General features: G+C 38.6%; 2 protein-coding genes across 3 annotated transcripts; one reads left to right on the top strand and one right to left on the bottom strand.

Moving 5' to 3' along the window:
* The first annotated feature begins 2242 nt into the window (after window positions 1-2242).
* LOC147446676 (uncharacterized) lies at window positions 2243-2902 on the top strand. Its single transcript, XM_086524735.1, has one exon. The coding sequence runs from the start codon at window positions 2243-2245 to the stop codon at window positions 2900-2902; it is 660 nt and encodes a 219-aa protein (XP_086380861.1).
* A 12161-nt stretch (window positions 2903-15063) lies between these two features.
* Window positions 15064-19074, bottom strand: LOC147446675 (glyoxalase 3-like). Of its 2 annotated transcripts, XM_086525867.1 has the most exons (9): window positions 18835-19073; window positions 18703-18740; window positions 17678-17776; window positions 17504-17595; window positions 17366-17425; window positions 17189-17266; window positions 16147-16310; window positions 15867-15983; window positions 15064-15349 (listed from the first exon to the last, which is right to left on the bottom strand). In XM_086525867.1, the coding sequence occupies exons 3-9, from the start codon at window positions 17752-17754 to the stop codon at window positions 15257-15259; spliced, it is 681 nt and encodes a 226-aa protein (XP_086381993.1). In that variant the 5' UTR covers window positions 17755-17776; window positions 18703-18740; window positions 18835-19073; the 3' UTR covers window positions 15064-15256. The 2 variants fall into 2 exon arrangements, with proteins under 2 accessions (XP_086381993.1, XP_086381994.1); XM_086525868.1 differs by lacking the exon at window positions 18703-18740 and having other exon boundaries at window positions 18835-19074.
* Between the last annotated feature and the right edge of the window lie 2702 nt (window positions 19075-21776).

Raw genomic sequence — 21776 nt, 5'->3', positions numbered from 1 at the left:
TTCCTGACGTTCCTTGTTTTCAAGAATTTATGTATTTGAATTCCAGTTCTGTAGGCGGAGGAATTTATCCTAAGGAGTTTTGTGAACTTAACTATACCACAAATATTGATTGTTGTGCCTTTCTAGACCTTAAGAATTTTCAGACTCCCTTGGGATTAGAAGTAGATATCTATGATAAGCGTCTCTCATAGGAGGCGGCCTGGGAGAGAAGGATGCCAGGACCAATATGGACTCGGGTACCTCTCTCTCTCTCTCTCTCTCTCTCTCTCTCTCTCTCTCTCTCTCTCTCCTCTTGCTCTGAGCTTGCTCTCGTAACTCCAAACTCTACTGCTCCAGTGTGCAGTTCTGTGAATAGCACATAATGACGACCAATTATATGAAAGGCCCTTGATTGACCTTTCTTCGTAGCTACAACGGTTAGCCTTAGGCCAGGTTCAAATGGAGCCCTCTCTCTCTCTCTCTTCTTTGTAGATGCATGTAATTTTGCATGTCGCCTCGATCATGCGGTCATACACGGCCCTTGACCTTTCTTCACACCTACAATTGCCAACCTTAGGGTAAGTTCAAATGGAGGCCCCCTCTTTCTCTCTGCTTCGCTTTTGTTGTTTTGCAGAGCCAACAACAAGGTGTACATGGATTTCTCACGAGATATGGCTATTGGCTGAGGATGGATTTATGAGGTATGGCTATTGGCTAACCGTTAACGGGTATGCTGAGTACATTTAACCTTGAATAATACATCATCATCTCATTGCAAGAACGTGTTATTTTGCATGGACCTTGAGAGAATCATCTTCTTTGCAGACTTCATAAGCAACATGCCCAAGGTCGATGTGCCAAGGGTAAGTGTTAGGACAATGATAGGTCCAAGAGGGGACACAGTCGACTAGGCATGCAAGGTAAGGGTCTCCTAAAGATGGGCTACGGGCCTATACCAGAAGACTGTATGGTTGGGTGGAGAAGGGCATGTAGTCGGTGTTCCTCATAGTGGTATCAAAGCTTAGAGGCCAAGGGGATTCATTCTTTATAGAAAGGGACATAAAGCTACCTTGAACAAACACAAGATTGCGAGCCCAAAAAACAAAAGCATGTAAATATTGTGTGCCTAAAGCAAGAGGAAATAAGTTGTACACACATCAACAAGCTTGAATATGACATCATGCAAGGTGCTATGGATTTTTTTGAATTGCAAGGCACAAGAGGGGAAAGAGCTTTGAGGACATTGCAATTTCTCGAGCATTGGTAAACAATTTTGCATTCCTCTAGACTCAACAAGAACATGGTAGATTTTGAGCTCAATTTAAGATGCCATGCTAGTTGAGATATACTTTTGGAGTATGAGCCAAGCGCAATAGCTATCCGTGCGGATAGACATTTGATATTCAAACACATCCAAATAAGTAGGTATTCTTTGTGGCATTCAAACATCACAAAGGGCAAGATATCAAGCATGAATAGATTCTTTATAAATATGATGGAATTAACTCCACATGAGATAACTTTTTTACGCTTTTGTTATGAAGTCAAGCACTTGACAAGGTCAATTGCTAGGTTGATGATTGAGAAGGTTGATACAAATTAAGATCTGCAAGGCATGCAACTTTTTAGTTATAACTTTTTACACAAAGGTGCTCGTGGAATTTTGCATAACGCTGCACAATATATTCATAATTTCCATTTATTTTTTCCTATACACAAATTCTACTTCCAAGCATTTATTTTGCCCCTATGGACGAGCAACGATTCATTGATGGTTGAGTTTGATTATTATATATGCACCAATAGATTTTTATTGAGGCACATGGTTATAACCTTTAGCTAGACAATTAAGGTGGCATTTATTAAATAGAAGCTTACCAAAATAGCAACAGCAAAAGCATCAAAATAAAATACAGGCAATGAAGATACATGGTACAATTCTTCACTAAATCAAAACCAAAACACGTTTTCAATATACAATTTGAGCAACACTCTCTTCGCCACTCATGAAGAGCATGAAGGAAATGTTTTCAAATTGGCTCGAATTTTGAGCACCCAAATTTTCCAAAATTCTTGAATTCACATTTTGCTTGCATTTAATAACCATATGGAGTTCCATTATTTCCAAGAAGCACACATGGGTGGGCATTTACATTTTGCTTGGCGAACACACACATCCATCGACAGTTCAGTTCAATTTCGCTCGCAATCGCCCCCACCCTTGATCACCTCAATATTCTGCAAGCAAACAATCTGTATCCCTATGGGTACCAGTTGTGTTGTTTTTCTTGTTAATTTCTATCTTTTTACTTATGAGTTGGATTTTATGCATCGTCTTGTTCTTGCTAACACTTGCCCAATATTTTTGCATAAGTTATGCAATGTAAGACGCTTTGTAGATGATCTTTTGGTTCCTGACGTTCCTTCTTTTCAAGATTTTATGTACTTGAATTCGAGTTCTGTAGGCGGAGGAATTTATCCTAAGGAGTTTTGTGAACTTAATTGTACCACAAATAGTGATTGTTGTGTCTTTTCAGACCTGAATATTTTTCAAAATCCCTTGGGATTAGAAGTAGATATCTATGATAAGCGCCTTGAACCAGAATATGCCAATCTAAATATCATTCGTATGCCTCACATTTCTTCGAACATTTCTCTTTTAGCTAGGTACGGTGTCATTTTCTCTCAACTATGTAGATTTTCTGGTCTTTGTTCTTGGAAATTTGCTTTTGTAGTTCAATCTTGCTATCTTATTTCTTTACTAGTTGAAAAAGGATACTCATTCAAAAGAATCCTGAAAAACGTTCGTTCATTTTTGCATCCTAGTAAGTTTATTTTTAATGTTTCTTCCTTTGGAACGTTCAAGGTAATCATTAGTAGATTTAATAAAAGTGGGAAAGTAAAAAGACCACTTATTGTTTGACTGAATAACACATTATCTTGTTGTTTTGATCTCTAGCGCTTGTAGAATTTTTATTATAGATTGACAAATGCTAGCCTTTATCATGGTTGAGTACGCCAATCACCTCCGGAGGGTGATAGAAACTCAACTCATTGGTTTTATAGAGTACGTTCAAAGCATGAATGACATACTCTATACAAACCTGCACCTACTCTTGGGCATTGACGACGTGAGTAGAGATGTCATAGTTGTTGTCCAAGCTATGCATGATAAATGTGATAATCTTATTCTTCGTGTTTGGACAAGCAGCGAAGTTGAGGTCACATATTGTCAAGTTTGGATCTTTGCTCTTCGTAGGTTTGTAGTAGTATTCATTTTTCAATTTCGTATTTTGATTACCTGAGGACTTAAGAATGTGTTCCTTTAGAAGTTGTTGTGTGAAGTTTGATTTCTAGGATTAAGTTTTTAAGATGTCTTTTCGTTTTTTGCTTAAATTTGAGTACTTGTTTTAAACCAAGTAAGTTGCGTTATCTTATTTTACGCATGTCTTTTCTAAAAACATTTTTAAGTTAATAATGTTTTGTTTTATCTATTTTTGTTTCGTAGATTTAGTTTGTTTGTTTTTGTTTTCTCTTTTCTTTTCTTGTGTCCCTTGCTTTTATAGTTTTACGAGTGTTTCTTTCCCTCTTATAATTCGTGAGTCCAAACTATTCTGAACTTATGAAGGTATATTTTTTAGTCATCTAGCGGACATGCAAATCTTTTTTATTTTCGTCCGAGTGGTGTCACCAGCTGTTGAGCTTCATGAAGATATATTGGGAAGGTGTGCATACCCCAACAAGGACCGATCTTATATTCATGTGTCGATGTGATTTTATGTGTGTATTACTTTTATTCTTCATTTTAAATAAAGTAATGGAACTTTTTGTGATTTTGGTTGTATCATGATTTATTGTGTAGAGCTTCTTTTCGTTTTGATTTTGGTTTGTTTGAGTGTTACGTCTTTAATTTTTTTATTTGTCTTGATTTATCTATTTGTGTTTTTTGCTTTTGATTGTGTGTGTGGTTTTTTTTTTCCTTTTTTTAAATAAATTGGTTGTGAGAAAGTTATAAATATAGCTTTGTAGAATGCATGATTTTAATAAATAGTGATTTTCTCTTAATAAATAATGGTTTTTTCAGAGTTTTCTCTTAAAACTCCTAAAAAATAAAAATAACATCTTAATTTGGGTCTCTTGGATCAAGGGTTTCTTGTGTGGTTTCATGAAATATCTTTTGTGAGAAGAGAGGTTGAGTAGTGATTCTTTCGACCCTTCTTTCCTTTCAGAAGCTAGAAGTAGTCATAATCTGTATCAAGAAAGATTTAAGTTTTTAGCTAAGGCATGTTTTTGGTGAAGGTCCTATTCGTTGGGCTTCTTTCAAGAATGTCTTAGTTAGTATTCATTACACAAGTTCTTCCATAAAAGCCCTCAATCGTTTGAGGGGTTTAAGGAAAAAACATATTGTGGTAGATTGTCCTTTAAGTCTGGTTCATACCTCTCAAGTTATTTATGTTATTTCTAGTATTGATAGTTCTATGATGTATGTTGGCCAAACTTTTTGAACAACTTTTGTCCCTTTTCAAAAACATGTAAGAGAAGCGAGAAAAGTTCAAAATAAGAGCACCGTATGTGAAAGTGTGAAACCCTTGTATGTGGCAATAGCAAAACATGGCTTTGAGTCTTTCCGTTGTTATCCCATTGAGCACATAGAGGGTAATTTTAGAAACTCTAAAGAGTTCTATAAATCAGCGTGGCCTCGAGAGTTGTTTTGAATGATAACTTTGCAAACTTTTTTTCCTAAAGGTTTCAACTTGGAAGGATAGTCTTCTTTACGTAAAAATAAGACAATTTACCATAAGAAATCTATGCTTTGGCGAAGGCATCCCAAACCCGAGTTAGTTCTCTCTTCAAGTCGTTTTAAAAGAACTTGGATTCCTAAAGGTCCTTGTTCATATCCACCTTCTATCTTTGAAATCAATCCAGTTGTCTTGCACAATACTATTTCTAGTAGAGTACAAGGTCTCCCTAGGGCTTCAATCTCTAGAATGAGATTGATGGCCCTTCTAACCATATAAATTTTTCTTATGCGGATTTCAATCCTAGATTGATTTACCTATCTAGAGCCATAGAGTTGTGTTCTTTTTCTTATAAATTATTTGAAAGGTATAATATAAGGATCCTATTTAAGCTCTTGTATACCCTTGAGATTTGGAGCTAGGAGAGTCTCATAGTACTCAACTTCGAGTACTATCAAGAAAATTTTTGAAGCCCAAGTGTCCTAGTATGAAAAATCCCTTAGTTGGAAAGAAAGATTTGTTGATAACTATCTTCACCTCCCCTGACTTAGACAAGATTGGATTAAGCTCTATTTTGAGATCTCAAGAAGCTTTGGATGCTCTCCCTCCTTGTGTGAGAAAGGTATGGAACCATCCCGTCGTAGCTTTCAAATATGTGAAAACTTTAGGACAAAAATATTTCAACTATAGAGACACCGGACGTAATCTTAAAAAGCAAGAAAGGCTAGCAATTTCAAGTATTGATTGTCCTTGTAGTAAAACTACCTTTTCTCTTACGTAAATGGAGCTTTGGGTCATGTAGTTACTGCTGATTGTTATATTCTTGCTTTCGATTCCTTGAAATACCTTTTCTCAAGAGGTACTAAATATAGGCTTCCTTCCTCAAATGACTCTTGCCTTCTCAAAGCCATAGAGAAAGGAATTTCTAGTTTCGCAGTAAAGTTTGAGAAGGCTTTAGGAGTTCAAAGTGTTTTTACCCATTGGAAGTCTGTAGTCCTCAAGAAAGTTTCTTTGAAATTAGCATCTTGCTCTAGGAACATTTCTTCAGGAAGGAATAGCTTGTCTTTACTTGATTGTGATGCTCTTAGGAAATTTCATCGTGATTTTGTAATCTCTTCCATAGATAAGTGCTCTAATAACTTTCTTGTTACGTGCAAAAAGTTCTATTTAGAATGCTTGTTAGGTGAAGTAAACTCTTAGACTTACAATGATTGGGATGTTTCGATGCAAGAGGTTGTCTTGAAACATCAAGAGTTTTGTAAGTCTTTTGGTTTCCTAGCCTACATTACCGTTTTCGTATACCGTTTGGAAGTTCCACAAGAACCCTATAAAGCCTAGATTTATAGCTGCTTCTTGTGACACCTCTTTGACCGAGGTTTCCAAATGGCTTAGTTATTATTTCAAAGAAATATTACCTAACGTAAATAAACTGTGGAAAAATATGCTAAAGGAAGAAGACGTACCTACCGATCGATTCAAGTTGGATTTAAAATTATTCAGTAGGTGTGATTCCTATTATAAAGTTTTTGAACTCTTCAAGATGCCTTAAGGAGAAATCTTCTCCTTTATATCTCAAAACTTTTGACTTTACAAGACTATACAAGAAGCTAAATTTGGAGGACCTTAAATTTAGAGTCAAGTTTCTTATTTCAAAAAAAATTGGGTACAAGCTTGAGAAGGATAGGTACAAGGCATTGCTAGTAGAAAAGTCAGCTTTGAACTTTGACTTCTTATGGCTATAAAGTAAGAATGTAGATGTAGACAAAGGAGGAAAGAGATTCACCAACATTGTAAATGACATTGACATCATATCTTGGTTAGATTTTCTTTTGGACACTTTATATATAACCATAGGCGACTCTCTTTCCAAGCAAAAATTTGGTATCCCTCTGGGGCACCAATTGTGTTGTTTTTCTTGCTAATGTCTATCTTTTTACTTATGAGTTTGTTTTTATGAAGCATCTTGTTCTTGCTAACACTTGCCCAATAATTTTGCACAAGTTATGCAATGTAAGATGCTTTATAGATGATCTTTTTGTTCCTGACGTTCCTTCTTTTCAAGATTTTATGTACTTAAATTTGAGTTCTATAGGCGCAGGAATTTATCCCAAGGGGTTTTGTGAACTTAATTGTACCACAAATAGTGATTGTTTGTGCCTTTTTAGACCTTAAGATTTTTTAGATTCCCTTGGGATTAGAAGTAGATATCTATGATAAGCGCATTGAACCAGAATATGCCAATCTAAATATCATCCGTATGCCTCACATTTCTTCGACCATTTCTCTTTTATCTAAGTACGGTGTCATTTGCTCTCAACTATTTAGATTTTCTCATCTGCTTTTGTAGTTCAATCTTGCCATCTTATTTCTTTACTAGCTGAAAAAGGATACTCATTCAAAAGAATCATGAAAAACGTTCGTTCATTTTTGCATCGTACTAAGTTTATTTTTAATGTTTCTTCCTTTTGAATGTTCAAGATAATCAGTAGTAGATTTAATAAAAGTGGGGAGCTAAAAGCCCACTTTTTGTTTGACTGAATAACACCTTATGTCGCTGTTTCAATCTCTAGCGCTTCTAGTATTTTTACTATAGCTTGACAAATGCTAGCTTTTATCATGGTTGAGTATACCCATCACCTCCAAAGGGTGATAGAAACTCAGCTCATTGGTCTTATAGAGTATGTTCAAAGCATGAATGACCTCTATACAAACCTGTACCTACTCTTGGGCACTGACAACCTGAGTAGGGTTGTCATAACTGTTGTCCAAGCTATTCATGATAAAGGTGATAATCTTATTCTTCGTGTTTGGACAAGCAACGAAGTTGAGGTCACATCTTGTCAAGTTTGGATCTTTGCTCTTCGTAGGTTTGTAGTAGTATTCATTTTTCGATTTCGTATTTTGCTTACCTGAGGACTTAAGAATGTGTTCCTTTAGAAGTTGTTGTGTGAAGTTTGATTTCTAGGATTAAGTTTTTAAGATATCTTTTCCGTTTTTGCTTAAAGTTGAGTACTTGTTTTAAGCCAAGTAAGTTGCGTCATCTTATTTTACGCATGTCTTTTCTAAAAACATTTTTAAGTTAATAATGTTTTGTTTTTATTTGTCTTTTTTAAAAACATTTTTAAGTTAATAATGTTTTGTTTTATCTATTTTTGTTTCGTAGCAAACAGTGATTTTGTTTGTTTGTTTTTGTTTTTTCTTTTCTTTTCTTGTGTCCCTTGCTTTTATAGTTTTTTGAGTGTTTTATTCCCTCTTATAATTCGTGAGTTCAAACTATTCTGAACTTATGAAGGTATATTTTTTAGTCATCAAGCGGACATGCAAATCTTTTTTATTTCCGCCCGAGTGGTGACCAGCTGTTGAGCTTCATAAAGATAGATTGGGAGGGTGTGCATACCCCAACAGCTAGCGATCTTATATGCATGTGTCGATGTGATTTTATGTGTGTATTACTTTTATTCCTCGTTTTAAATAAACTTCTTTTAGAAGTAATGGGACTTTTGGTAATTTTGGTTATATCATGATTTATTGTGTAGAGCTTCTTTTCGTCTTGATTTTCATTTGTCTAAGTGTTATGTCTTTTCTTGTTTAATTTGTGTTGATTTATCTATTTGTTGTTTTTTGCTTTTGATTGTGTGTGTGTTGTTTTTTTTCCTTTTTTTAAATAAAGTGATTGTGAGAAGTTATAAATATAACTTTGTAGAATGCATGTTTTTAATAAATAAGGGTTTTCTCTTAAAATTCCTAAAAAATAAAAATAACATCTTAATTTGTGTCTCTTGGATCAAGGGTTTCTTATGTGGTGTCATGAAATATCTCTTGTGAGAAGAGAGGTTGAGTACTGATTCTAGCAACTGATCACGGGCACTCGATTGCACGCTATTGTCGATGATCTTTTGAGTGTAGCAAGGAGCCTTATTTAACGACCTCACTGCCTGGCAACAGCCCTCTATACAAATGAGGGGTGTGGTTAGCACCAATCTAACCTTAGGATCTTTAGCCTTGAGGCGGGCGTTGATCTGAAACGACGACCTTACTACAAAAATGAAAAACACTTTTACTTCTTCGTCAGCTTCAACCAGCAATGTTGATGACTCTCAAGTACGTCTTTTCGACCCTTCTTTCTTTTTAGTAGCTAGAAGTAGTCATAATCTGTATCAGGAAAGATTTAAGTTTTCAGCTAAGTCTTATTTGAAGAATTTGCATGTTTTTGGTGACGGTCCTATTCGTTGGGCTTCTTTCAAGAAAGTCTTAATTAGTACTCATTACACAAGTTCTTCCATAAAAACCCTCAATCGTTTGAGGCGTTTAAGAAAAAAAAAATCTTGTCGTAGATTGTCTTTTAAGTCCGGTTCATACCTATCAAGTTATTTATAGTATTCATGATAGTTCTATGATGTATGTTGGCCAAACCTTTCGAATAGCTTTTGTCCCTTTTCAAAAACATGTAAGAGAAGCGAGAAAAGTTCAAAGTAAGAGCACCGTACGTGAAAGTGTGAAACCCTTGTATGCGGCAATAGCAAAACATGGCTTTGAGTTTTTCCGTTGTTTTCCCATTGAGCACATAGAGGGTAATTTTAGAAACTCTAAAGAGTTCTATAAATCAGCGTGGCCTTGAGAGTTGTTTTGGATGAGAACTTTGCACACTTTGTTCCCTCAAGGTTTCAACTTGGAAGGAAAGTCTTCTTTACATAAAAATAAGACAATTTACCATAAGAATTCTATGCGTAGCGAAGGCATCCCAAACCCGAGTTAGTTCTCTCTTCAAGTCGTTTTCAAAGAACATGGATTCCTAAAGGTCCTTGTTCAGATCCACCTTCTATCTCTGAAATCAATCCAGTTGTCTTGCATAACACTATTTCTACTAAAGTGCAAGGTCTCCCTAGGGCTTCAATCTCTAGAATTGAGAGTGATGGCCCTTAAAAAATTCTAACCATAAAATTTTTGCTTATAGGGATTTCAAACGTAGATTGATTTACCTATCTAGAGCCATGGAGTTGGGTTCTTTTTCTTATAAATTATTTGAAAGGTAAAATATAAGGATCCTATTTAAGCTTTTGTAGACCCTTGAGAACTACTCTTATAAAGATTTGGAGCTAAGAGAGTGTCATAGTACTTAACTTCGAGTACTGTTAGACAAATTTCTGAAGTCCAAGTGTCCTAGTCTGAAAAATCCCTTGGTTGGAAATAAAGATTTGTTGATAACTATCTTTACCTAACTTAGACAAGATTAGATTAAGCTCTATTTTGAGATCTCAAGAAGCTTTGGATGCTCTCCCTCCTTGTGTGAGAAAGGTATGGAACCATCCTATCGGAGCTTTCAAATATGTGAAAACTTTAGGACAAAAAGCTTTCAACTATAGTGACATCGGACGTAATCTTAAAAAGCAAGAAAGGCTAGCAATCTCAAGTATTGATTGCCCTTGTAGTAGAACTGTCTTTTCTTCTTACGCACATGGAGCTTTGGGTCACGTAGTTACTGCTGATTGTTTTATTCTTCCTTCGGATTCCTTGAAAGACCTTTTCTCAAGAGGTACTAAATATAGGCTCCCTTCCTCAAATGACTCTTGCTGTCTCAAAGCCATAGAGAAAGGAATTTCTAGTTTCGTAGTAAAGTTTGAGGAGGCTTTAGGAGTTCAAGGTGTTTTTACCCATTGGAAGTCTGTAGTCCTCAAGAAAGCTTCTTTGAAATTAATATCTTGCTCTAGGAACATTTCTTCAGGAAGGAATAGCTTATCTTCTTCTGATCGTGATGCTCTTAGAAAATTTCATCGTGATTTTGTAATCTCTTACATAGATAAGTGCTCTAATAACTTTGTTGTTATGTGCAAAAAGTTCTATTTAGAATGCTTCTTAGGTGAAGTAAACTCTCAGACTTAAATGATTGTGATCTTTCGATGCAAGAGGTTATCTTGAAACATCAAGACTTTTGTAAGTCTTTTGGTTTCAAGTGCCAGCCTAAAAATTACCTTTTTCATATACCATTTGGAAGTTCCACAAGAACCCTATAAAGCCTAGATTTATAGCCTCTTTGATTGAGGTTTCCAAATGGCTTAGTTATTGTTTCAAAGCCATTTTACCTAGCGTAAATGAATTGTGGAAAAATATGCTAAAGGAAGCAGACGTACCTACCGATCGATTCAAGTTGGATTTTAAATGATTCAGTAGGTGTGATTCCTATTATAAAGTTTTTGAACTCTTCAAGATGCCTTAAGGAGAAATCTTCTCCTTTATTTCTCAAAACTTTTGACTTTACAACGCTATACACGAAGATAAATTTGGAGGACCTTAAATTTAGAGTCAAGTCTCTTATTTCAAAAGTTTTTGCGTACAAGCTTGAGAAGGATAGGTACAAGGCATTGCTAGTAGAAAAGTCGTCTTTGAACTTTGACTTCTTATGGCTGAAAAGTAAGAATGTAGATGTAGACAAAGGAAGAAAGAGATTCACCAAGATTGTAGATGACATTGACATCATATCTTGGTTAGATTTTCTTTTGGACAATTTATATATAACCATTAGCGACTCTCTTTTCAAGCAAAAAATTGGTATCCCTATGGGCACCAATTGTGCTGTTTTTCTTGCTAATTTCTATCTTTTTACTTATGAGTTTGATGTTGTGGAGCGTCTTGTTCTTGCAAACACTTACCCAATATTTTTGCACAAGTTATGCAATGTAAGATGTAATATTTAATGGCCTAGTAACTTGTGTGTAGTGGAAAATAGCATGAACATAGTGAGCATTTCATTAGAATAGATTCCTAATGAGAATAGCAAGAGTGCTTTGGTGGAGAGAGCAACAAAAATCATAACACCTAGCTAGATAGCATGAACAATATTTCAAAAAAGAGAGAAATTAATCTATTGACAACAATTGAGGACTGGATTTACATGGAGCCGGTCCCCCCTCCAAAAGGCTTTGTATTATAGGTTTCTCCATCAAGAGAGACATTTTACAATACAATTCTTTGTGTTCTTTCAATACTAGATAGTGCAATGAAGATGGAAGCTTCAAGCACTAAGCAAACACTTATAAAACACAACATCAATTCCCTCACGGTCTCAGACTCAAGACCTCACACACCTTCGAAGATGGTGAGAGCTAGCAGGGTATGAGAGTAGATTGAGAGGAAGAAGGAGTAGTCTTACGAGAAAGATGTACACCTCCTCACATAATCACTCATTTTAGCATAGCATAGCTTAGTAATTAGCATGGTAGAGGAGATGAGCATGCATTGAAGCTTGGCTCTTGGTTGGATTTGCATCACAAATCCAAGAGTTGTTGGTGTAGGCCTCCCTTCTCACAAGCTTGGAGTAGGTGATAAGCTTTCCATTAAAGCTTGAGAAGGAGAGAGAGAGAGTCTTCTTGCTTCACACATGAGCTTGAGATAATAACTTGACAAAATCAGCCCCCTCTCTCTCTTGGTCGACCCCTCTTGCTATTTGCTCATGCTGCCACCCCATTGGACCTTTCCAGGCTTACCCAATAAGAATTAAGAAGCATAAGTGATAGCCTTTTGGCATGTGTCTCCCTTTCCCCTTTTGTGAGAGCTTTAGGTAATTAATTGTTGCAACTAAACTCTCATTGGACCAGAGCTTAATTCTTATTGGTTCTTTTATATATAAGTGTTTTTTAATTAATTAAACTAGATTTACTCTAGCCTAATTCTCATTGGTCCACCTCCATGGTCATCCAATAGGATTTGAGTACACCTTGTGAGTATCTGGGCTAGGGAGCTGACATGTGTCCCTCATTCCCTTTGTGTAAAGGAAGCTTGTGAGTGTGTGTGTGTGTGTGTGTGTGCCTCTCTCTCATCCCCTACTTGCAAGGCTCGCCCCCTCCTTTGTGGGATTCATGAAGACTTTTGTACACACACACAAAGCATCCAATTTTCCTAAGCTTAACCATTGGACACAACCTTTGATTCTTGGAACCTTAGCATTTTGGAAGTCTTAATGGGCCGAACCTTAGGGTCTTTAAAGCCCATTGTTGCACCTTGCTCTTTTGCAGATGGCCCTCCCTTTGGATCCCTATTTTCCCTCCTTTGGATCCCTATTTTCCCTCCTTTGGATCCCTACTGTGCCGGTCTGCCAGCTTAACCAATATTCTAGCTTTTTCTCCCTTGGCACTTCCCCATATTAAATGATCAGTTTAAACATGAGAAAATCATTTAAGAAAATTAGATATTAGTTATTATGACATAAGATGCTTTGTAGATGATCTTTTTGTTCCTGACATTTCTTCTTTTCAAGATTTTATGTACTTGAATTCGAGTTCTGTAGGTGGAGGAATTTATCCTCAGGAGTTTTGTGAACTTAATTGTACCACAAATAGTGATTGTTGTGCCTTTTTAGACCTTAAGATTTTTTAGACTCCCTTGGGATTAGAAGTAGATATCTATGATAAGCGCCTTTAACCAGAATATGCCAATCTAAATATAATCCGTATGCCTCCCATTTCTTCGAACATTTCTCTTTTAGCTAAGTATGGTGTCATTTGCTCTCAACTATTTAGATTTTTTGTCTTTGTTCTAGTAAATTTGCTTCTGTAGTTCAATCTTGCCATCTTATTTCTTTACTAGTTGAAAAAGGATACTCATTCAAAAGAATCATGAAAAACGTTCGTTCATTTTTGCATCGTAGTAAAGTTTATTTTTTATGTTTCTTCCTTTGGAATGTTCAAGATAATCAGTAGTAAATTTAATAGAAGTGGGGAGCTTAAAAGCCCACTTATTGTTTGACTTAATAACACCTTATGTCGTTGTTTTGATCTCTAGCGCTTCTAGAATTTTTACTATAGCTTGACAAATGCTAGCCTTTATCATGGTTGAGGATGCCCATCACCTCCGGAGGGTGATAGAAACTCAGCTTGTTGGTTTTATAGAGTACGAAAGCATGAATGACCTCTATACAAACCTGCACCTACTCTTGGGCACTGATGACATGAGTAGGGATGTCATAGCTATTGTCCAAGCTATGCATGATAAAGGCAATAATCTTATTCTTCCTGTTTGGACAAACAGCAAAGTTGAGGTCACATATTGTCAAGTTTGGATCTTTGCTCTTTGTAGGTTTGTAGTAGTATTCACTTTTCGATTTCGTATTTTGCTCGCCTGAGGACTTAAGAATGTAATCCTTTAGAAGTTGTTGTGTGAAGTTAGATTTGTAGGATTAAGTTTTTAAGATGTCTTCCTTTTTTACTTAAAGCTGAGTACTTGTTTTAAGCCAAGTAAGTTGCGTCATCTTATTTTACGCATGTCTTCTCTAAAAACATTTTTAAAGTTAACAATGTTTTGTTTTATCTATTTTTGTATCGTAGCAAACAAAGTGATTTAGTTTGTTTGTTTGTTTCTTTTCTTTTCTTTTCTTGTGTCCCTTGCTTTTACAGTTTTATGAGTGTTTTATTCCCTCTTATAATTCGTGAGTTCAGACTATTCTGAACTTATAAAGGTAAACCTCATAAATCCATCTTCAACCAATAGCAATATCTCATGAGCATTCCATGCACCTTGTTTTTCACTTCTCATTACAACAAAAGCAAAGCAGAGAGAAAGAGGGGGCCTCCATTTGAATATGACACCATGCAAGGTGATATGGAAAATTTAGAACTGCAAGGCACAAGAGGGGAAACAACTTTGAGGACATTGCAATTTCTCGTGCATTGGTAAACAATTTTGCAATCCTCTAAACTCGGCAAGAATGGGGATAGATTTTGAGCTCAATTTAAGATGCCACGCTAGTTGAGTTATACTTTTGGAGTATGAGCCAAACGCAATAGCTATCCATGCAGAGAGACAATTGATATTGAAACGCATCCAAATAAGGAGGTATTCTTTGTGGCATTCAAACATCACAATGGGCAAGATATCAAGCATGAATACATTCTTTATAAATATGGACTTAGCTCCACATAAGATAGCTTTCTTACGCTTTTGTTATGAAGTACGGCACTTGACAAGGTCAATTGTTAGGTTGATGATTGAGAAGGTTGACACAAATTAAGATATGCAAGGCATGCACAACAGTGCATAAAGTATGCAAGTTTTAGGCATAACTTTTTACACAAGGGTGCTCGTGGAATTCTGCATAAGGCTGCACAACATATTTATAATTTCCATTTATTTTTTCCTATACGCAAATTCTTCTTCCAAGCATTTATTTTGCCCCTATGGATGAGCAACGATTCATTGATGATTGAGTTTGATTATTATATTATGCACGCAATAGATTTTTATCCATACGCATGCTTATAACCCTTAGCTAGCCAATTAAGGTGGCATTTATTAAATAGAAGCTTACCAAAATAGCAACAGCAAAAGCATCAAAATAAAATACAAGCAATGAAGATACATGGTACAACTCTTCACTAATTCAAAACCAAAACACGTTTTCAATATACAATTTCAGCAACACTCTCTTCGCCACTCATGAAGAGCATGGAGGGAATGTTTTCAAATTCTCAAGATTAGCAGAGACTTTTATTGACTGTATAGCAACCTCCCTAAAAGATACATCCATACTCATAAACAGTGCTCCTTCATTAGAGTGCTGCTAGTATCAATTCTGCAACTTTGGCTGAGCTCATGGGGTTCTGGCCAGTGATCAACTTTCCATCTGCTACAGCAAATGGAGTCTGCAACAGCATCTTCAAGATTAGGACCAAACCCACAAGAACCATAAAAGCATCTTCAGCATTACCACCATACACACACAAAAACACCTGGCACAAATCACTAGATAAATGTTTGATCATCAAACACTATATTAGTGATTTGGGAATCTTCCCAACCCCTAGCTTTGAATACGAAAAAGGTTGAGAACTCAATAACATACCTCTTAAGTATCTCAATTTCCTATCAGGTGATCTAACACAGGAAGAACTTTGAAAATGCAACATAGTTGAGCTATTGAATGCAAAAAATGGGGCAATGGTATCAAGTTATGATGATTACAACGCTTTAACTATGAACCCCTGACTCATGGATATTCCCCACTACTTTCTTATCACGTCAACACTGTACAATTAGCATCCCTTCAAACTGGTAGAGATTGAAACCCTTCTCACACTTGTAGCCTTTTCTATCTTATGCATATAACTCAGCTTGGCATTTTGCATGCATCTCACCCAGAATAATTTGACACAGCCTTACCCAGTCGGGTCCCCTTTCAAAGAGACCACCTCTCTCTTTAAGCTTGTCCTCTAGCAAGTAAGGAACAAATGCTGTCTTTCCAACCGCATCCTCCTCAGAATTGGTAAATCCTGCCACCTGTTTCACAGCAAGTCAACAACTATCAGAAACAAATCTCTGCTTTGTGGGTGTGTCTCATACAGGTCTACATATGCAGCCATAATCTATAATTTGCCTATGGGTTCCTTCAAAATGCACAAATTTGCAAAGAATTCATGAAGATTAAAACGTTGCATGCTACCTTTCTTCCTTTCACGATATATTCACCGTTGGGTGCCTTTATATTGATAAGGCCAACTGGTCCATGACAAACAGCAGCCACCACCTTTCCTTGTGCCCAAAACTTCTCCACCAGAGATATGAGAGCTGGATTGTCTGGAAAGTCGTAGCAAACCCCATGCCCACCTGACATCCATTGCAAACGCAATAAGTACTAGCACTACTAAAAGAGTCTGTATAGCTGGAAACCAGAGAACAAGACAATCATTCATCACACAACATTCCTCTGGTCCGTCAATGCAGAAAAAATTTGAGACCCTGCATTGACTCCTCGTTGTGCCATTCTTCTTATCATGCATACAGGTCAAAGGCCGAACAAAGGAAAGAAGGAAAAGAAACATGGCATACAGCTCTCTAATGCAACTGTTGGTAAAGTCGGAAAAAAGTGGCCGCCAATTAAGAGAAGACAGCCCTTATACTCAAATTAATGAATTATAACAGCCTCCATTCTCCAATCTAAAACTCCGATTTTTCAATAAACCAACTATTCATTTCTCAATCATGCCGTCTGTACCCAAACTCGTTACGAAATACTTCCTGCGCAAAACAAGGCTCAGGAGTCAGAAGCCCAGTTTGTGTCATGACTCTAAATATGCAGGGCAGACTCAGCCATAATCAAGCCTAGCACTAAAGAATCATAACAAAGGAAGAATTTACACTATATACACATTCACTCAAGGGTTTCCTAAGCTTGCACACAATATCTAACGCTAATCATGGCATGTCCATGCTCTTACTTCTATAAAATCTTCCAGCAATGCCATATTGAAGAAGACATTTTCTATGATATATAGAGGGACGCCCCTGAGGTGGAGAAACCACATGAATGATAGAACATCCTTTGTGATAAATGCCTCCTTGTAAAAAATGTCAAAAGTCTGTCTCAGCTATTCAACGACTAATGTTCACATGTAAAAGTGATGGCATCCAAACATTGGAGGGGCAAAGTGTGAAACAGTTAAATTCAAAATCACATCCTTAGAAAAATTTAAAACATGCTTTACCTGGCAAGAAGATTGCATCGTACTCTTCACATGCCTCAGCTATGGACATCGAATTCTCTACTTTGCTTTTCAATTCAACTGATTTGGACAAAGGCAAACATAAAGCTCAGGTTATTGAGGAAATCTTGATAGAAAATCTTTAATCGTCACTTGAAGAAGGAACGCATATGAGCATACGATGGTCCTTCAGGAAAGAATGTGTATGGTGACCCAAATCTCCCTTCAAACTTCCAGGATCTGAAACCCACAGTAAGCATAAGTGGAGGCCTAACCATATAAATATGCCATTTCTAAGTGAGATCCGTCGAGATTTACCTAAGGGGATCTTGCCACCCTTTATGCTGGCAATATCTACATGGGCCCCTGCCTCCTTGAGAATATAGTATGGAGCAGCCACCTCTTCAGCCCTACATGTTCAAATCACTGTTCCTATCATTCACTAATATGTTTTATTTTAAGAAAAACAGCTCTGACAATCAGAAAAACTACCAAAGGCCTGTCGCCGTATCAGTATCTCCAAGTTTCTCATGAGACGTACATATGATAAGAACACGCTTGCCAGCCATGACCAAGATGCAGATTCAACACCTACAAAATAGTCCAAAAGTCATTTACAAGCCTATACTTCCTTCCCAAAGACAAGGAAACACTTCGGAATTTGTTCCTTGCCCTTTCCACCCTGGCTCTTTCAAAGATTAGATAATAATAAACATCATCAACAGAAAAAATTTAGATGGAAACAACACAAAAATAAAAAACTCTGATCTGGGCAAAAATAACCCTTCCTTGCGCCCTCTCCCTCTTTCCAAACAATAAACCACATCAAAGGAAGTATACTAGTTTGTCACTAAAATGTTTACAACATGCTTTTGAGACCATCACAATTGTAGTCCAAAAATTATTAGCGCCTTTCTGCTGATCCAGCATTTTGACATGGACTTCTAGGTGTTCATGGTCCATTTACAGGTGCATCCGTTAACCTTGAACTACGATAAAGTGGTGCCATTTCCACTTAAATTTTACCCTGCATATTCTATAAGGCAACTTGACTTCATCAGGAAACTTGAAATGCCCGCAAATGAATTCGTTCCTATGGTCAGAAGCTTCGCAAAATATCTGAAAAATCAGAACCGTAACACTTTATGCAATCTAGATGCATGTGTTTCCATCTTGAAAAGGTGGAAGTGGCATTCCCACTTGCTAGGTGGGAAGGCCAGCATGAATACCTCTCTGAGACTGCCCAATCCCCAATCACTGTAGTGAATTACGTGAAAAAGAAAACACTCCCCATGAGGTGAGTGGCAAGGAGCTCCTTGCAAAAAGCACTTCTCCACCATCTCATATGCGCACTGCATACTCTACTGCCAATCCATGATGTAGACTTGTGTAAAACCAAAACCACGCCTCTTAATTTCGTTTGTTACATCAAGCCACAAACAGAACAAGTAGTACCCGTTATAAGAGTAGTTCAAAAAAACAGGAAATAAAGACAATAGATTTCTGAATAAGAAGACCTCTTGCTTGAATTGCTGCAGATCTGCTAAAAGGAAACCTGTAAGAAGATCCAAACTACTTAACGAGACCAAACACGAATGACGATGAAGTGCAGAAAGACAAGCTTTGACCAGAATGCCGAAGCTGAGCACCTTCCAGTAAAAGTGCTGCACAGATCTAATGGGAGCAAGAAGCAGACGGCTATGGTGATCCCGGGCGGCTTCAAGCGCTAAACAGACGACACTGCAGCAAGGCACATACTGGAGTGAGAGTGTGATGCAGAAAGATGCCTTCTGCCTTTCTAGTGGAGCCGCATTCTCGGGCTGCCAAGTAAGTTGGCCATTATTTTCTTTCCTAATAAGGTTGGTAGAAATTCACTCAGTCTGTAAGCTCTTTCGAATGATGGATAGTATTGCAACTAGCCTTTCCTCACTTTTAACAAGGTGAAAGCTCATGCGTTGTCCACTGTCCAATGCCCATACACCAAATCTTTAAAAGGCCCCCCGTTATCTCATAGAATGGCACCCATGCCCAGTGCCCACTCAAATCTTAAGGCTATTGTCACACAAGTCCGCTCGAGATGACTTTCCATCGAGGTTCATTGGTGGGCTTCATTGTCCATTTTAGCGCCCAACCAACCTTTTAGAGTCTTCCCCAGTGCCCTCGTATGCCATAGACCTAAAACAACAACCCCATAGGGTAAACATAAATGTCCTTAAATTGGCAGCACAATAATGTGCCTCTCAATTGGATGGTGGCTCCCTCCAATCGCTTCTCTAGCTAGCAAGTATTTGACCTTGATTGATTTGGCTACGGAGAAGAAATTTTTCAGCCTCTTGATCGCTGCTTACATAGGCCACAACCCTGTACAAAACTTGTAAAACACTCTTAGAGCTGGCTTCCTCTACGCATGTTTTTATATTAATTCCATAAAGGGACAGCTTATAAATGAAGCTATTTACATTCCACTTTGGGGATAAAGGACATTATTGAACTAACTAAAAATCCATGCTGCTATTTGCCACCTGCCCACAACTTAGCTGCCTTGACGTGCTACATCACGCACACATGACCATAAATGTTAGTGTCCACCTTCTCACAATCCATTCCATAACATACCCCAGGTTAACAAAAGCAATTGGCCTCAGTTGTTCATAACAATAGCAAAGTAATATGTGGTGGTCCAGTTCCACATGTAAAGATCACGGAGAGTCCTACCTCACTAGGCATAGGAACTCTAACACACATGTAGGTAACAACAATAATTTGCAGATCATTTGCATAACGGAGAGACCTGTCTATCAAAGGCGTAGGAGCTCTAACATGTGTTTGAATCAATTCCATTAAAACCAACCAATGTACCAATTAAATCCAGTCATTGTATTATTTTTTTTCTGAGAAAAAGATCCTTCTATTAGTTAATGAAAACTGCCCATAGGGCTACATCCACCTCTGCAAGAGAGGGCTACAACAAGCATGATGGGGAGACTCTCCCAATGAAAAAACAGCATATATACAATGAGGCTAAATCAAGAGATGGGAGGAGGGAAGAGCCACACAGGTGGACAGTAGTGCCATCTGAGCACCCCCTGGACTATGGTGTAGAAAGGCCCAGGGCGCCAGAGTCGAAGAAAAGCCTCGCGGCGCTCCCGCATGCGGTCGAAGCTGCCCTGTAGTCCCTCAAGCTGTCCTCTGAGAGTATGGATCAGCTCTAGCCAAAAGTCACGAACAGTATCTGTTGGTGGCACAGGACAAGCCTCAAAGATGCGGAAACAGCGGGTCCGCCAGATGAACCAGAGAGCTAGGCCGCTGATGAGCTCCCAACACTCCTCTCTCTCACTGCACCACTCATGTGGAGTAATCTCTGTAGTAGGCTGGAGTGTAGGTCGCCCCCCCTGTATCACTATCATCCTGCTAGTGGAAGATAGCTCAAACTGAAGTGCTGGGCCAGTGAGGGTGGACCAAGCCGCTGCCCCCCAAGTGTACTGTCGAGCCGTGGAGAGGGCAGGCATCAGCCGAAGAACACGTAGCCACACCTGCTGGGCCGAGGGACAATCCCAAAGATAGTGACGCTGACTCTCCACCAACTGGTCACAGGATGCACATGCGGCCGAGAGACCACTATGCACAAGCCAGCTTCGTACTGCTGTGGCTCTGTGTGCAACCAGCCATTGGAACAAGGTGACTAGCCTCGGCTGTCTGGAGTCCCACAGCCTCTGCCAAAAAGCTGCCAAGAACTTGACTGTGAGGCCCTCCTCCTGCCAATGACGTGCTGCAGCGGGGGGGGCCTCTCTCTGTGCTGCAAGTATATGACGTCCAAGCCGAACAGTGTACTGAAAGAAGGGGACTCCTGGGTCGGCAGAAGAGAAGGGGTCCCTCCATAGCCACTCACCAGGATCCCACTGTACTCGTGCCAGTGGACAACACTCCCAAGCCCATAGCCTCCAGTGTCCAGTCTCAAGAGCTGCTGGGTCAGGGTCAATGACGCAAGTCCTCCCACAGATGCCCACAACTCGGATCCTCTGGAAACAACACTCTGCTACCTGCGGGGCCTCTACTGCAACTCGTTGTAATCGTCCCCCACCCTGAAGCTCGAAGAACAGGGCTGGGACAGTCTCTGAGCAAGCCCTGGCTGAAATGAGAACCTCCAGTCGTGTGAAGGCTCCCATCCACCGGGGTGCTACAGGCTCGAGAGGCATGAGCCACTCAGTTGGAACTGACTCTGAGATGTCCTGATACATGCTCTGCACCCCTCTCATGCCCTGTAGCTGGACAGCCTGCACCTCCTCTGACAAACCTGTGAACTCTAGCCAGTCACCTAGAGAATGCACTGGACTTGCCGCCATGGGACCCCAAGAAACATGAGTCCGACTCCCAACCAAGTGGCCTCTCTGAGTGCTAACCATGGGGTTCCAGACGAGGGGCTGTCGTAGGCGCTCCTCCGTGCACGTCGGCTGTCTCTGCTCTAGGCCACACCGTAAGAGCTCCCAAGATCGAAGCAAACTCACAGCGAATCTGTCCTCTAGTCTCTTGCTCAAACGAACTCGGCGCAGCTCTGAAAAGATCCATCTGGTCAAAGGTTTCCAAGGGCCTC

This window comes from Adiantum capillus-veneris, chromosome 12 (assembly GCF_014529385.1).
Source record: "Adiantum capillus-veneris isolate H3 chromosome 12, ASM1452938v2, whole genome shotgun sequence".
NCBI classification, from domain to species: Eukaryota; Viridiplantae; Streptophyta; class Polypodiopsida; order Polypodiales; family Pteridaceae; genus Adiantum; species Adiantum capillus-veneris.
The sequence above is the reverse complement of the archived record's forward strand: the minus strand, read 5'-3'. Positions and strand labels throughout refer to the sequence as shown.

Bases quoted from the DNA above. Each gene is read 5' to 3' on its own strand.
- LOC147446676 (XM_086524735.1), top strand. From the start codon at position 2,243: ATGGGTACCAGTTGTGTTGTTTTTCTTGTTAATTTCTATCTTTTTACT.
- LOC147446675 (XM_086525868.1), bottom strand. From the start codon at position 17,754: ATGGCTGGCAAGCGTGTTCTTATCATATGTACGTCTCATGAGAAACTT. The intron at 16,311-17,188 runs GTAAAGCATGTT...AATGGATGTCAG, and splicing joins CGATGCAATCTTCTTGCCAG to GTGGGCATGGGGTTTGCTAC. The intron at 15,350-15,866 runs GTAAGGCTGTGT...ATGCTGTTGCAG, and splicing joins TTGAAAGGGGACCCGACTGG to ACTCCATTTGCTGTAGCAGA.